The sequence below is a fragment of the Bombina bombina genome, chromosome 5 (assembly GCF_027579735.1).
Source record: "Bombina bombina isolate aBomBom1 chromosome 5, aBomBom1.pri, whole genome shotgun sequence".
In the NCBI taxonomy this organism is placed as follows: Eukaryota; Metazoa; Chordata; class Amphibia; order Anura; family Bombinatoridae; genus Bombina; species Bombina bombina.
The window spans coordinates 1,078,951,395-1,078,964,752 of record NC_069503.1 but is presented as its reverse complement, the minus strand read 5'-3'; the positions used below and the strand labels follow the sequence as shown (position 1 = coordinate 1,078,964,752).

The 13,358-nt window shown below is 35.3% G+C and overlaps 1 protein-coding gene across 1 annotated transcript in view; it reads left to right on the top strand.

Annotated features, from left to right (window-relative positions):
• The window catches only part of ADCY8 (adenylate cyclase 8), a 937,503-nt gene that overhangs the window by 464,769 nt on the left and 459,376 nt on the right, over nt 1-13,358 (top strand). Inside the window, exon 3 of the mRNA XM_053715945.1 lies at nt 10,039-10,169. Coding sequence (XP_053571920.1) covers nt 10,039-10,169 — 131 coding nt within the window. The remainder of the gene's footprint in view (nt 1-10,038; nt 10,170-13,358) is intronic.

Here is a 13,358-nt window from a genome sequence, read left to right as displayed (position 1 = left end):
GAAGTACGTTTAGCAAGAGTAGAAATAGCCCCATCAATTTTGGGGATCTTTTCCCAAAACTCTATAAATTTTGCTGGCAAAGGATAAAATTTTTAAAACCTTAAAAAAGGAATAAAAGAAGTAACTGGCTTATTCCATCCCTTAGAATCATATCAGAAATAGCCTCAGGAATAGGAAAAAACTCCTGGAGAAACCACAGGAGGTTTAAAAACAGCATTTAAACGTTTATTAGACTGAACGTCAAGAGGACTGGTTACCTCAATATCCAAAGTAATTAACACTTCTTTAATAAAGAACGCAAATACTCAATTTCAAATAAATAAGTAGATTTGTCAGTGTCAATGTCTGAGGAGGATCTTCTGAATCAGATAGATCCTCATCAGAAGAGGATAAATTATCATAATGTTGGTCATTTGAAATTTCATTAATTAAATGAGAAGTTTTAAAAGACCTATTACATTTATTTGAAGATGGAAATGCAGACAAAGCCTTCAGAATAGAATCAGAAACAAATTCTTTAAAATTTACAGGTATATTATGCACATTAAAAGTTGAAGGAACTGCAACTGGCAATGTACTATTACTGATGGACACATTATCTGCATGTAAACGTTTATCAAAAAAACTATTACAAATGACATTCGGCGATATAATTTCTACAACTTTACAACAAATGCACTTAGCTTTGGTAGAACCGATGTCAAGCAGCAATGTTCCAGCAGAAACTTCTGAGGCAGGGTCAAAGTGAGTCATCTTGCAAAATGTAAGAGAAAAACAACAAATAAAGCAAAATTATCTATTTCCTTATATGACAGTTTCAGGAATGGGAAAAAATGCAAATAGCATAGCCCTCTGATAGAGAAGGAATCAAGAGGCAAACATCAATGGGGTATTGAAATAATGAAAAAGTTTGGCGCCAACAATGACGCACAACGTAACTAAACTTTTTTGGCGCCAAAAAATAACCGGAAATGACACACACGTCACTAATGACGCAACCGAGTGAAAGGTCTCGGCGTCAAGTATGACGCCGGAAATGATGAACTTGCGTCATAGACATACTTTTTTGCGCCAAAAAAAAATTTCACGCCAAAAAAGACACAATAAAGTTTAGCAATTTGTAATAAGTAGTCAATTGAAAAAAAGACTAAACCCCAGGTAAGAAATAAATTTCATTTTTAAAAGATGTTTATATTCCCCAAATATGAAACTGACAGTCTGCAGAAGGAAATACATGAACCTGACTCATTGCAAATATAAGTACAATAAATATATTTAGAACTTTATATAAATGCATAAAGTGCCAAAACCATAGCTGAGGTGTCTTAAGTAATAAAAACATAAAAGTAATAGATGGAGGCGCCAATGGTGCAGATCAATGATGGTTCGGTAACAATAATAGCCAGTGATATACAGGGTACTCACATGTATTGAAGGCAATCACTTATGCCTATAGAGACAGGCTGGATTTTAACACTCAGAGTGGATTTACATAAAAACATATTTATTAAAAAATATAAAAAAGTTTACCACTCATCTTAGTGCCAAATAATATATGGCTTGTGGAGAAACAGTGTGACGCGTTTCTCAGATATACTGTTTCCTCAGGCATGTTTCTCAACAGTACTTTACCTCCTTATATAGGGCTATGCTACTTGTAAACACCCACGTCCCACCCCTGACAGTTATCAAAATACAGACCAATCAGAAACCATCATTTGGGGAAACACCTCCCCTGCTGCAGTAATATAGCTGAATAATTCTATGTGAAATACTGTTGCCAGTGAAGTATGTAAGCATACTCAATGTTAATTACATTATGTATGTGTTTTTTAAAAAAAATTAGCAATAGCATCATACTTTATATAGTGATAAAACAGTAATTGTTATGGACCGTGAATCATGCGATCTAATTGGATGATGTAGCCATCCATCAAAAGTTAAGGGGCAGATCGTGTATACGGCTCACTAATACATCTAAATAGCCGTCTGTCAAATGTGTTTGCGCGGGCTTTCTATCCAATGGTGGTCTGGTTCTCAGGGGAATGGCTTCCAATCAGAGCACCGTTATAGGACCACACCTCTGGTTCTACTTAAACGGGCTATATGTTAATATTTGCGCCCATTGGTTTCTGGGAAGATCTATCATTGGTCCGAGATAGATATAAACAATGGCCCCCATTGGTCCTGCCACCGGAATCGCCAATATAGGGAGATCTATCACTGGTCAGAAATAGATGTCAACAAACGTACCCATTGGTCACACCTCCGGCAGGCTATAATACTATTACCACAATTGTCAGATACAAAGCCGAAGCCTTTGATAGTGCAATTAAACTACCCGGACACTGTAATTATTGGCAAGACATTAGCAGTTATATATTTGCGATAAACGCTTGAATGTTATATTGTAACTGCTATAGTAACGGACTTGTTATAAAAACCGTACCTGAAAGCAGTGTATATGTAGATCAAAAATTCCATATATATAATATGCAGAAATCTATAGCTACAAGCTTGCAAAGTGGGGAATTGGCAACTGTGAATCTACTATGAATAAAATATCTAAATAAAGAGAATATGTATATGTATACATACTTATATTGATATAACAATATAAATCGTGTAGAGTTGTTATGAAAACAAATACTGTCGTTAGGTTTACAATAGAATAATTAAAGTGATTTTAATAATATGTATATGTATACATATTTATATTGATATAACAATATAAGTCGTGTAAAATTGTTATGAAAAAAATGTTTTATATATAAAAAATATATAGTGAATACAAATTGATCCATGTGTGTATAGAAAAAATGTGAGAGCACTCTCCTTCTTCGAGTGATCATTATGTATATGTAAAAAATCTTGTATATAAATATCTCATATTGAGTCAATGTCTATAAAATAATAAGTGAATATACATTAAAGTGTTAAAGCCCTATTTAATATTACCAAGTGTGGACTCAATGTATGTGATAAATGTGATAACCAGGCTAAAAAAAGCAGCAGGGTGGATGTACCAAACTTCCGGTTTGTAAATCATGTGTCCCATAAATCAGTATTAAGATAAGCCCCAACAACGAATCCCAATAGGGCTGCTTACAAACATCGAAATGCAAATGTGTAAATAAATACTACTATTATCCCTAATAGAACTAAGAATAAGGAATGTCATAAAGAGTCAGGTTAAAGACAGACTATGCAAAAGCCATGGAATCTATAACCTCATTTAACCCCGTAGGAATCTATTATAATGATGGCTATTGGGAACACTTTCTAGGAGTGTAATCCTGAAATGATATCTACCTTTCATACTTTTAGCACAATTGTGCCTTGAGACACTATGTTTGGGGGACTTTTTGATCACGTTCCTTTGATGTTCCCCCCATCTAAGGCGCACCTTCCTCGAGGTGCGTCTGATATACTGGATCCCACAAGCACAACTAAGTGCATAAATAACATAGCTGGAATTACATGTCAGGTGTTCCATAATCTGGTGTTCTTCACCTGTTGCACTAGATATTAAAGATTTTCCATGAGTAATATATTTACACATATGACAGCGTCTATGTCCACATCTATAGGTACCGTTATTGTTACAAGTCTTCCTAATCATATGATCTAGATTCTTAGACCCTCTCTTTTGATGTTTAATAGATTTTTTGGTCAAAGTGGGCGCCCTCCTATACACAATCCTAGGTTGAGGAGCCAACACTTTCTTTAATATGGGGTCTCTAAGTAGAATAGGCCAATGTTTCTTTAACACCCTATTTACTGCCCTAAAATTGGAATTATATTAGGTAACAAATAAGGGTTGTCCCTGTGGACCTACATTTTCTTTCTCTTTTTTGGAATTTTTTCCACAAGAAAGTAAATCATCTCTAGTAATCTTGCTCTGTTGTAACCATATTCAATTAATCCCTTTTGATAACCTTTTTTCTCTAAACCTGTCTTTATGTATGAGGGACTGTTCATCATATGTGTTCATGGAACTACAGTTGCTCCTGATGCGACAAAATTGGCTATAATTAATATTAGTTTTCCAGTTGTTGAAATGATTGCTGGAATAGTGTAAGAATTTATTACAGTCTACTGACTTAAAATACGTAGATGTGCAAATAGTACCATTTTCTCCCCATGTCAACAATAGATCCAAAAATTTGATTGTTTGTGTCTGTATATTGGATGTGAAATCTATACCCATATCGTTATTATTTAGGGAATCAATGAATTCCTGTGCTTCTTCAGTTGATCCCTCAAAGATAAATAATAAATCATCTATGTATAGAACACCAGACTGCCCCTCCACTTTGTATTATAGATGTAAGTTTCTTCAAATATCCCCATAAAGAGGTTGGCAAAGCTAGGGGCAAATCTGGTGCCCATGGCCGTTCCCTTAATCTGTAAATAGAACTGATCTAAAAATTGGAAATAATTGTATTTAAGGATGAAGTCTATAAGGGTAATAAGGTATTCTTTCTGTTTGTCTGGCATATATATCTCTATCCAGTAAGATCAAGGTGGTTTTTAACCCCCACTCATGTGAGATATTGGAGTATAAAGCTCCCACATCACAGGATAACTATATATAATTCTGTTTGAACTGTATCTGTGTCAATTTTTGTAGCAAGTCAGTGGTATCTTTGATGAAAGAAGGGAGATGTTGAACATACTTTTGTAGAAACGTGTCCACATATTCACTTAACCTATCGGTGATGCTATTGATACCCGCTATAATGGGTCTCCCCGGGGGATTAGAAGCATCTTTGTGCAATTTTGGGAGGTGGTAGTAATAAGGTACATTGGGGTGATCAGGGAGTAAATACCTTTTTTCTTTTTTATTTAGAATGCCTATTTTACTACCCTCTTCCAAAATTTTAATACGTTTTTTTGAAAATATTAGAGTGGGATCTTGAGATAATTTCCTATAGTAATTAGTATCATATATAATACGTTCGGCTTCTCTGGTATAATCAGAATAATTTTGAATTACTAAGGCTCCACCCTTATCAGCCTGACGGATGAAAATGTTTTTGTCACCCATCAGGCGTCTAAGGGCTCTCTCTTCATTTGGCCATATTTTCTTATGTCCAACAATATGATTGGGGATGGTCTCCCAATCATCCAGTACCAATTGCTGGAATAAATCTATATATGATACATCATCTTTGGGTGGGTTAAAAGTGGATATAGGTGTAAGTGAGGTGTGAATTACAGAATCAAATAGTTCCTCAGTGAGCTGCTCTGTTTCACAGTATAAGATAGGGGATGTATTTCTACTTGGTAGACTATCAAGGAGTATAGGTGTACCCTCAATGTTGTATCTTCTGAGTGACTTGAGGGCAAAAAATCTCTGTAGCGACAATTTCCTAGTATACTTGTTAAGGTTGGGTGTCCCTAAAAAAAACCTCATTAGAGGTTGTGGCCTGATTCTCATAATTAGGAATTGGGTTGTGGCCTGTTCCATACTGTCCCATACTATTCTCAGAGTTTAAAGCTTGAAATCTATTGTGTACTGGAATCATATTTGGGTTGTCATACTGGTAATGTGTGTTATGTTGGTAAGGTGGAGTATAACTCACTTGTTGGGGTAGCTGTTTGTTCTGATGACCCCTGACCTGATGGTTCTCATTATTCTGCCCTCTATCTGATGGCATGTTGTGATGATTCCTGCCTGGCCCTGAGTTCTAATGACTATTGGTTTTATGGAAATTGTTGTTTCTACCCTGATATGCATTCTGACTATTCGATTGTTTCTTGTTCTTTCGGTAGGACACTGTGGTCCAATCATCCTTTTTGTTATTACGGGTATAGTTGTGTACCTCCCCTTTGCTGTAATCCTCCTCGTCTCTCTTTAATTTTTTGTTTTTATTAGTAATGATTTCTAATTGATAATAATCCTTCTTTTATGGTTTGAGTATTTAATTTAGAATGTTCAGAATGCTCTTTTAGGGGTTCCAAATCTTTCTGTACTATATCTATCTGAATAGATACCTCTGCTATTAATTTCTCCCTATGGGCAATGAGGAGATCAATAAGGTGGAAGGAGCAATCATCCAGGGCTTCATACCATTTGGCTAGGAGGTCTGTGTCATTCTTAAATGAACAATTCTTAAATAGCCTCAGGCCCCTAGGTATTTGCTTCTTCTCCTTATATTTTTTGAGACAATCAATATCCCACCAATGCCTATGTTCTGTTTTTAATAGGTCTTTTAATTTGGAAAATAAATTTTCTACATTAATATTAGGTGTAGGGGTGGGGGCCGGATCTATTTAATTAGTCCCTTGCTGATGACTCAGCCTACGTTGATTTCTTTCAGCAGATGACAACATGTTAATGGGGAGATATAGATCACCAATATATATGTACCTTAATAAAGTGTGATGTGCCAACAGATACGTTCAAAAATAACAATACATATGCACATATAACCAATATGTTTGAAACACAGTGAAATATTACCACCCCAGACACCTGGGATAAAGTCCAAAGTCCAAAAGCAGGTGGTATGCAAAAGGAACTCCCAAGTCTGATGTTAATTTGAAATGATGTCTTCCAAATCCCAAAACAGGCAGCACTCTAACCAATTCCAAATGGAAGCAATCTGTTAAGAAAAAACAACAAGAAAGAGGCGACAATGGTGCAGATTAATGGTGGTTTTTGTAATGTGCCGATATGATATGAACACAAGGTACTCACAAATGATAAAGGCAATCAATTATGCCAGTAGGGGCGGGCTGGATTTCATCAGCAGTCCAGCTAGCTGGTCCTAGAGGCAGCTCTCTACCAACATCCAATAGGAGAGAATCTAAAAAATAAAAGTAATAGATGGAGTTGTCAATGGTGCAGATCAATGATGGTTCGGTAACAATAATAGCCAGTGATATACAGGGTACTCACATGTATTGAAGGCAATCACTTATGCCTATAGAGACAGGCTGGATTTTAACAGCAATCCAGCTGGCTGATCTAAGGTCCAATAGCAATGTGTGGGTGTCAGAACATTAGCACTCTAAAAGTAGCATAGCAGAATACCATACACAGCACTCAGAGTGGATTTACATAAAAACATATTTATTAAAAAATATAAAAAAGTTTACCACTTATCTTAGTGCCAAATAATATATGGCTTGTTGAGAAACAGTGCGATGCGTTTCTCAGATATACTGTTTCCTCAGGCATGTTTCTCAACAGTACTTTACCTCCTTATATAGGGCTATGCTACTTGAGAACACCCACGTCCCACCCCTGACAGTTATCAAAATACAGACCAATCAGAAACCTTCAATTGATCTGCACCATTGGCTCCCCTTTCTTGTTGTTTTTTCTTAAGTAATAAAAACATGCTTACTCAAAGACACCCATCCACATATAGCCGATAGCCAAACCAGTACTGAAACAGTTATCAGTAGAGCTAATGGTATATGAGAGTATATCGTCGATCTGAAAAGGGAGGTAGGAGAGGAATCTCTACGAACGGTAACAGAGAGCCTATGAAATAGACCCCTGTTAGGAAAATCATTGCATTCAATAGGTGATACTCTCCACATCCTTCTGACATTCGCTGTACTCTGAGAGGAGTCGGGCTTCAACAATGCTGAGAAGCGCATATCAACGTAGAAATCTTAGCACAAACTTACTTCACCACCTCCATAGGAGGCAAAGTTTGTAAAACTGAATTGTGGGTGTGGTGAGGGGTGTATTTATAGGCATTTTGAGGTTTGGGAAATTTTGCCCCTCCTGGTAGGATTGTATATCCCATACGTCACTAGCTCATGGACTCTTGCCAATTATATGAAAGAAAAGCTAATTTACTAATAGAACTGAAAAGTCACATAAACTTGAATTATAAAAGTTTAACTTTGACTTTTATAAAATATGTACCATTCACTAACTAGATAATTACAACCCATGGTTGGGAATTATTATTTTTTTTACAATTGTTTTAATAAAAATCATTATTAAAAAACTATAATCACATTTTTAAACTATTTTTTGTATGTTGGAAAAGATGCTTCTTGCTGTACAAACATCGATTTGTTATAGTTGAAATAATCAATGACTTAACTAGAATTTATTTTTTGTTGCTTTTGTGTTTGTATGTGTTGTTTATAAAATCTTTACTGTAACACTATTAGAATATTGAATTATTTTTTTATAACCATAACTGGTTCTTTCTGTATAAATCTCAATTTGTTGTACTTGAAAAGCAACTGTGTGGGAATAGGCTAAAGTTTGCTATCAGGAAGATTGCTATATGAACAATTTAAAAATGATTTAATACAGAATCAGATAAACGCCTAAATAGGTCAAATAACATAAAAACAAGTTAAACAACAAATTTAAACATGTTCCACTCTGGGGTAAATGATTAATAGGTGACAGTTTTGGAGTGGTACCAAAACTAGAATGTGGATCAAGTCTATACAGTCTGTGAGATATTCTTTGCAAATTAAATCCTCAAATATGTATTGTAATCCTTGGAAAAAAAGTGAAAAAAATGTGTACACGTGTGAAAAAAGAAATGATATATATCCTTGAAATAAAGAGGAAATCAGAGGAATAACCGCTTCAGATTACCTAAAAAATAAATAAAAATACATGTGCAAAATCTTTTAAGCATGTGAACCTAAATTAAAAAAAATTCACCAAAATAGGAGTGCATCAATGAATCTGGGAAGAACTCAAACCTCAAAGTTTGTGTTGAGTTGACGCTTTCAGCCCAATAAAGGGCCTTTTTCAAGACTCGAAAAAGGACCTTTATTGGGCCGATGCTTGAGATCTTCCCAGATTCATTGACGCACTTCTATTTTGGTGAGCTTTTTTTTATTTAGGTTCACATAACTTAGAAGATTGCTATATGAACAATTTAAAAATGATTTAATACAGAATCAGATAAACGCCTAAATAGGTCAAATAACATAAAAACAAGTTAAACAACAAATTTAAACATGTTCCACTCTGGGGTAAATGATTAATAGGTGACAGTTTTGGAGTGGTACCAAAACTAGAATGTGGATCAAGTCTATACAGTCTGTGAGTTATTCTTTGCAAATTAAATCCTCAAATATGTATTGTAATCCTTGGAAAAAAAGTGAAAAAAATGTGTACACGTGTGAAAAAAGAAATGATATATATCCTTGAAATAAAGAGGAAATCAGAGGAATAACCGCTTCAGATTACCTAAAAAATAAATAAAAATACATGTGCAAAATCTTTTAAGCATGTGAACCTAAATTAAAAAAAAATCACCAAAATAGGAGTGCATCAATGAATCTGGGAAGAACTCAAACCTCAAAGTTTGTGTTGAGTTGACGCTTTCAGCCCAATAAAGGGCCTTTTTCAAGACTTGAAAAAGGACCTTTATTGGGCCGATGCTTGAGATCTTCCCAGATTCATTGACGCACTTCTATTTTGGTGAGCTTTTTTTTATTTAGGTTCACATAACTTAGAAGATTTTGAAAATGTATTTTTATTTCTTTTTTAGGTAATCTGAAGCGGTTATTGCTCTGATTTCCTCTTTATTTCAAGCCAGGATATATATACTGTATATATACATATATTATTTTTATTTGAGGATTTAATTTACAAAGGAATATCTCACGGACTGTATAGACTTGATCCACATTCTAGTTTTGGTACCACTCCAAAACTGTCACCTATTGATCATTTTTGTTTAAATTTGTTGTTTAACTTGTTTTTTTTATGTTATTTGACCTATTTAGGTTTTTATCTGATTCTGTATTAAATAATTTTTTAATTGTTCGTATAGCAATTTTCCTGATAGCATACTTTAGCCTATCAGCACTCCTATTCCTATCCAGTTGCACTTCCCTTCTCTCAGACCGTTAGGTGATCTTGAATAGTGAGCCTGTATGCATCACTAAGCGCAGTTGACTACATTTGATGTTCACTAGTTGTATTTGAAAGGATCAGCAACCCAACTAGAAAATAATATTAATTTTTAAGCTTTGTTAATAAAATCCTTAAATAATGCTACTAACATATCATTCTCCTTTTTTCATTCACAGGAAAGGCTGGTTCTTTCTGTATTACCTCGATTTGTTGTACTTGAAATGATCAATGATATGACCAATGTTGAGGATGAGCATCTTCAACATCAGTTTCACAAGATTTATATCCATCGCTATGAAAATGTCAGGTAAGGACACCCTTTTTTTTTGTTTCATTTTAAAATAATGTATTCATGCAAAAAATAAAAAATAAAATCAGAGAATGAAGTTTAATAAAGTATACTGTTAAAGGTATATTAATCCCAAAAAAATGTCTTTCATGATTCAGGTTGAGAATGCAGTTTTAAGCAAATTTCTAATATACTCCTATTATCAATTTTGCTTCATTCTTTTGTATCTTTTTTTTAAAAAGCAGGAATTTAAGCTTAGGAGCCAGCCCATTTTTGGTTCAGAACCTGGGTAGAGCTTGCTGATTGGTGGCTAATTGATAATAGGAGTAAATTAGAAAATTGCATGCTCTATCTGAAATAATATTATGAAAGTAAACATTTGGGTTTCATATCCCTTTAACGCCTAGTAATTTCCATTGGGACTGCTAAAATCAAAAATGTGTTTCTTCACCTTTATCCTGACATCCTACCATGTTTAGAGGGAGAGAATTATTTACAGCTGTCATTCATCTCAGTCGGAAAAGATCTTTTGTGTTGACCTGGAATAGAATCTTAGAGTCCAACTGTGTCAGATGTTCTAGTTAGTAATTCAGAGAGTGCTTCGAGTTCATAATCCTTTCCTATTTTTCATTTCCTTGGCTGGCTCAGAACTAGACGATTGCCTTATTTACAGAGAAAATTTGTTTGTAGTTTGTCTTAACTTATCCTCAGCAAAGTTTAATCTCAAATTGACAGTTTTTACTGTTAAAAAAAAAGTGCTCAATCTCTACCTATATATTTTTTCATATGACTAGTTTGTTGTATTTCTCAGTCTTATATATCAATTATTCTATACTTAAAGAGACATTCCAATGTAGTAATATAATGTTCTAATTTGTTAGATCATTTTAAAGGGACAGTAAACTTACAGAATAATGTTATCTAATTCTGCACATAGTGCAGAATGATATAACATTATCTTAGCGATAGCTTTATAAATAAAAAGCATTGCAAGATTTTTTATTGCAAAGTTAGACTCACCAGACCAGACCAGCGCAGGAGTGAGCTACATTCAGTCCAATTGCACGATCGGGCACACTGTGACTAGACAGTGCACCCGTGAAGCAATGCTTTTCATTTTCCTCTCTTCACACGTCATCAATGAGTAATCAGGCTTCCTCCAATCACGGCTTTCCCCCCAGGGGAGTCATTGCCTGAGGCCATGCCGTGATTGGAGGAAGCCGGATTAGTCATTGCTGACGTGTGAAGAGAGAATTTCAATGTGGGGGAAACTGCTCTGAATGTGAAAAGAACAAAGGTAAGTTTTTAATCAAATTGGCTGCTTTCTAAACTTTGATGAATGAAAGTGACCATGTTTTTAATAGTATTTTTTAAAAATGGGCTTTCATTTATCAAAGTTTTCCTTAACTTTAAAGTTATTGTAAAGTTACTTGATATGCTTAATGGGATGTGGAAGGAGAAAGCCAAATTGGGTAACTTTCATTCATCAATATCCTCTAAATCCTCTTAATCTTAATTTTTGAAACACAAACTGCTTTTATTTTTTTCACACCCTCTGCTGTTCCTCTGCCCACAAAGCACCGTCTTTTTTGGTTATAATGACAACATAGTATTTATCCAATCCTAGCGTGCCCCCTAGCATACGCTTTTTTTCCAAGCCATTCTCAACTGTGGTCGTTGTTACTGACTCGATGGATGCCAAATGGGACATGATTGGATAAACACTAATTTGTTATTATAACCAATAAAAGCCGGTGCTTTGCAGGCAGAGAAATGGTGTTGGGTAGAAAAAAATAAAAGTAGTTTGCTTTTCAAAAATATGCCATTTAGTAGATATCGATGAATGAAAATGACCTTATTTCTCTTGCAAGATGTATCGAGTCCACGGATTCATCCAATACTTGTGGGACATTCTCCTTCCCAACAGGAAGTGGCAAAGAGAGCACCCACAGCAAAGCTGTCTATATAGCTCCTCCCCTATCTCCACCCCCCAGTCATTCTCTTTGCCGGCTCTAAGCAATAAGGAAGGGTAAAGTGATTGTGGTGACAAAATATTAGTTTTATTTTCTTCAAGGAAGAGTTTGTTATTTTATATGGTACCGGTGTGTACTATTTACTCTCAAGCTGAAAAAAGATGAAGATTTCTGCCTGGAGGATGATGATCTTAGCATTTGCAACTAAGATCCACTGCTGTTCCCACAGAGACTGAGGAGTACAGGAAACTTCAGTTGAGGAACGGTTTGCAGGCTATGCTGCACTGAGGTATGTTCAGTCATTTTTTTTCTAGAAAGACTGTGATATTTCAAGAAAAGGGCTGACATTATCCCCATGAGGGGAAGGGTAAGCTGTAATCAAAGACTTATGGAATTATTACAAGCTTGCATAAGGGCTAAGTTATTTTACTGGTTGACACTTTTATAATAGAGCAAACGTTTTTGAGAAATATGGTAAAACGTTTTTGGGACTTTTTATTTAAACACTTGAGGTGTTACTTTAAGGCCCAACAGACATCAAGTAAGAGGTGGGTGGGGCCTAATTTTGCGCCTTAGATGCACAGTTGTTTTTAAATTCTGGACAGCAAGCTGCAGCACAGGAGGGTTCTGACTCAATTTTGGGGCCAAAACAAAGCTTTATTCCCTCAAATTCAACCCCTAAGGGCAGGTAGGCGCCACAGCAGAGCTGTGGCAAGGTGCTGACTGTGTATTTTCCGTTTTTTTTTACTCTTGTCAATCCGGTTTGGTTATTAAGGGGTTAATTTCATTTTTTACTAGTAGTGCAACCTTACTAAGGCTTACTACATATACTGTAAAAAAAATTAAGGATTTGTTGCATTTGTAAGCAGTTTTGCAGAACGTGTACATGTTTTTTTTTCTCTTAAAGGCACAGTACCGTTTTTTTGAAATTGTTGTTTTACATTGAATAAAGTGTTTTCCAAGCTTGCTTGTCTCATTACTAACCTGTTAAACATGTCTGACATCAAGGAAACTCCTTGTCCAATATGTTTAGAAGCCATTGTGGAACCCCCTCTTAGAATGTGTCCCACTTGTACTGATATGTCTATAAATTTTAAAGAGCATATTGTAGCACTTAAAAATGTAGCGCTAGAGGATTCTCAGACAGAAAGAAATGAAGTTATGCCATCTAGTTCTCCCCAAGTGCCACAACCAGTAACGCCCGCACAAGCGACGCCAAGTACCTCTAGTGCGT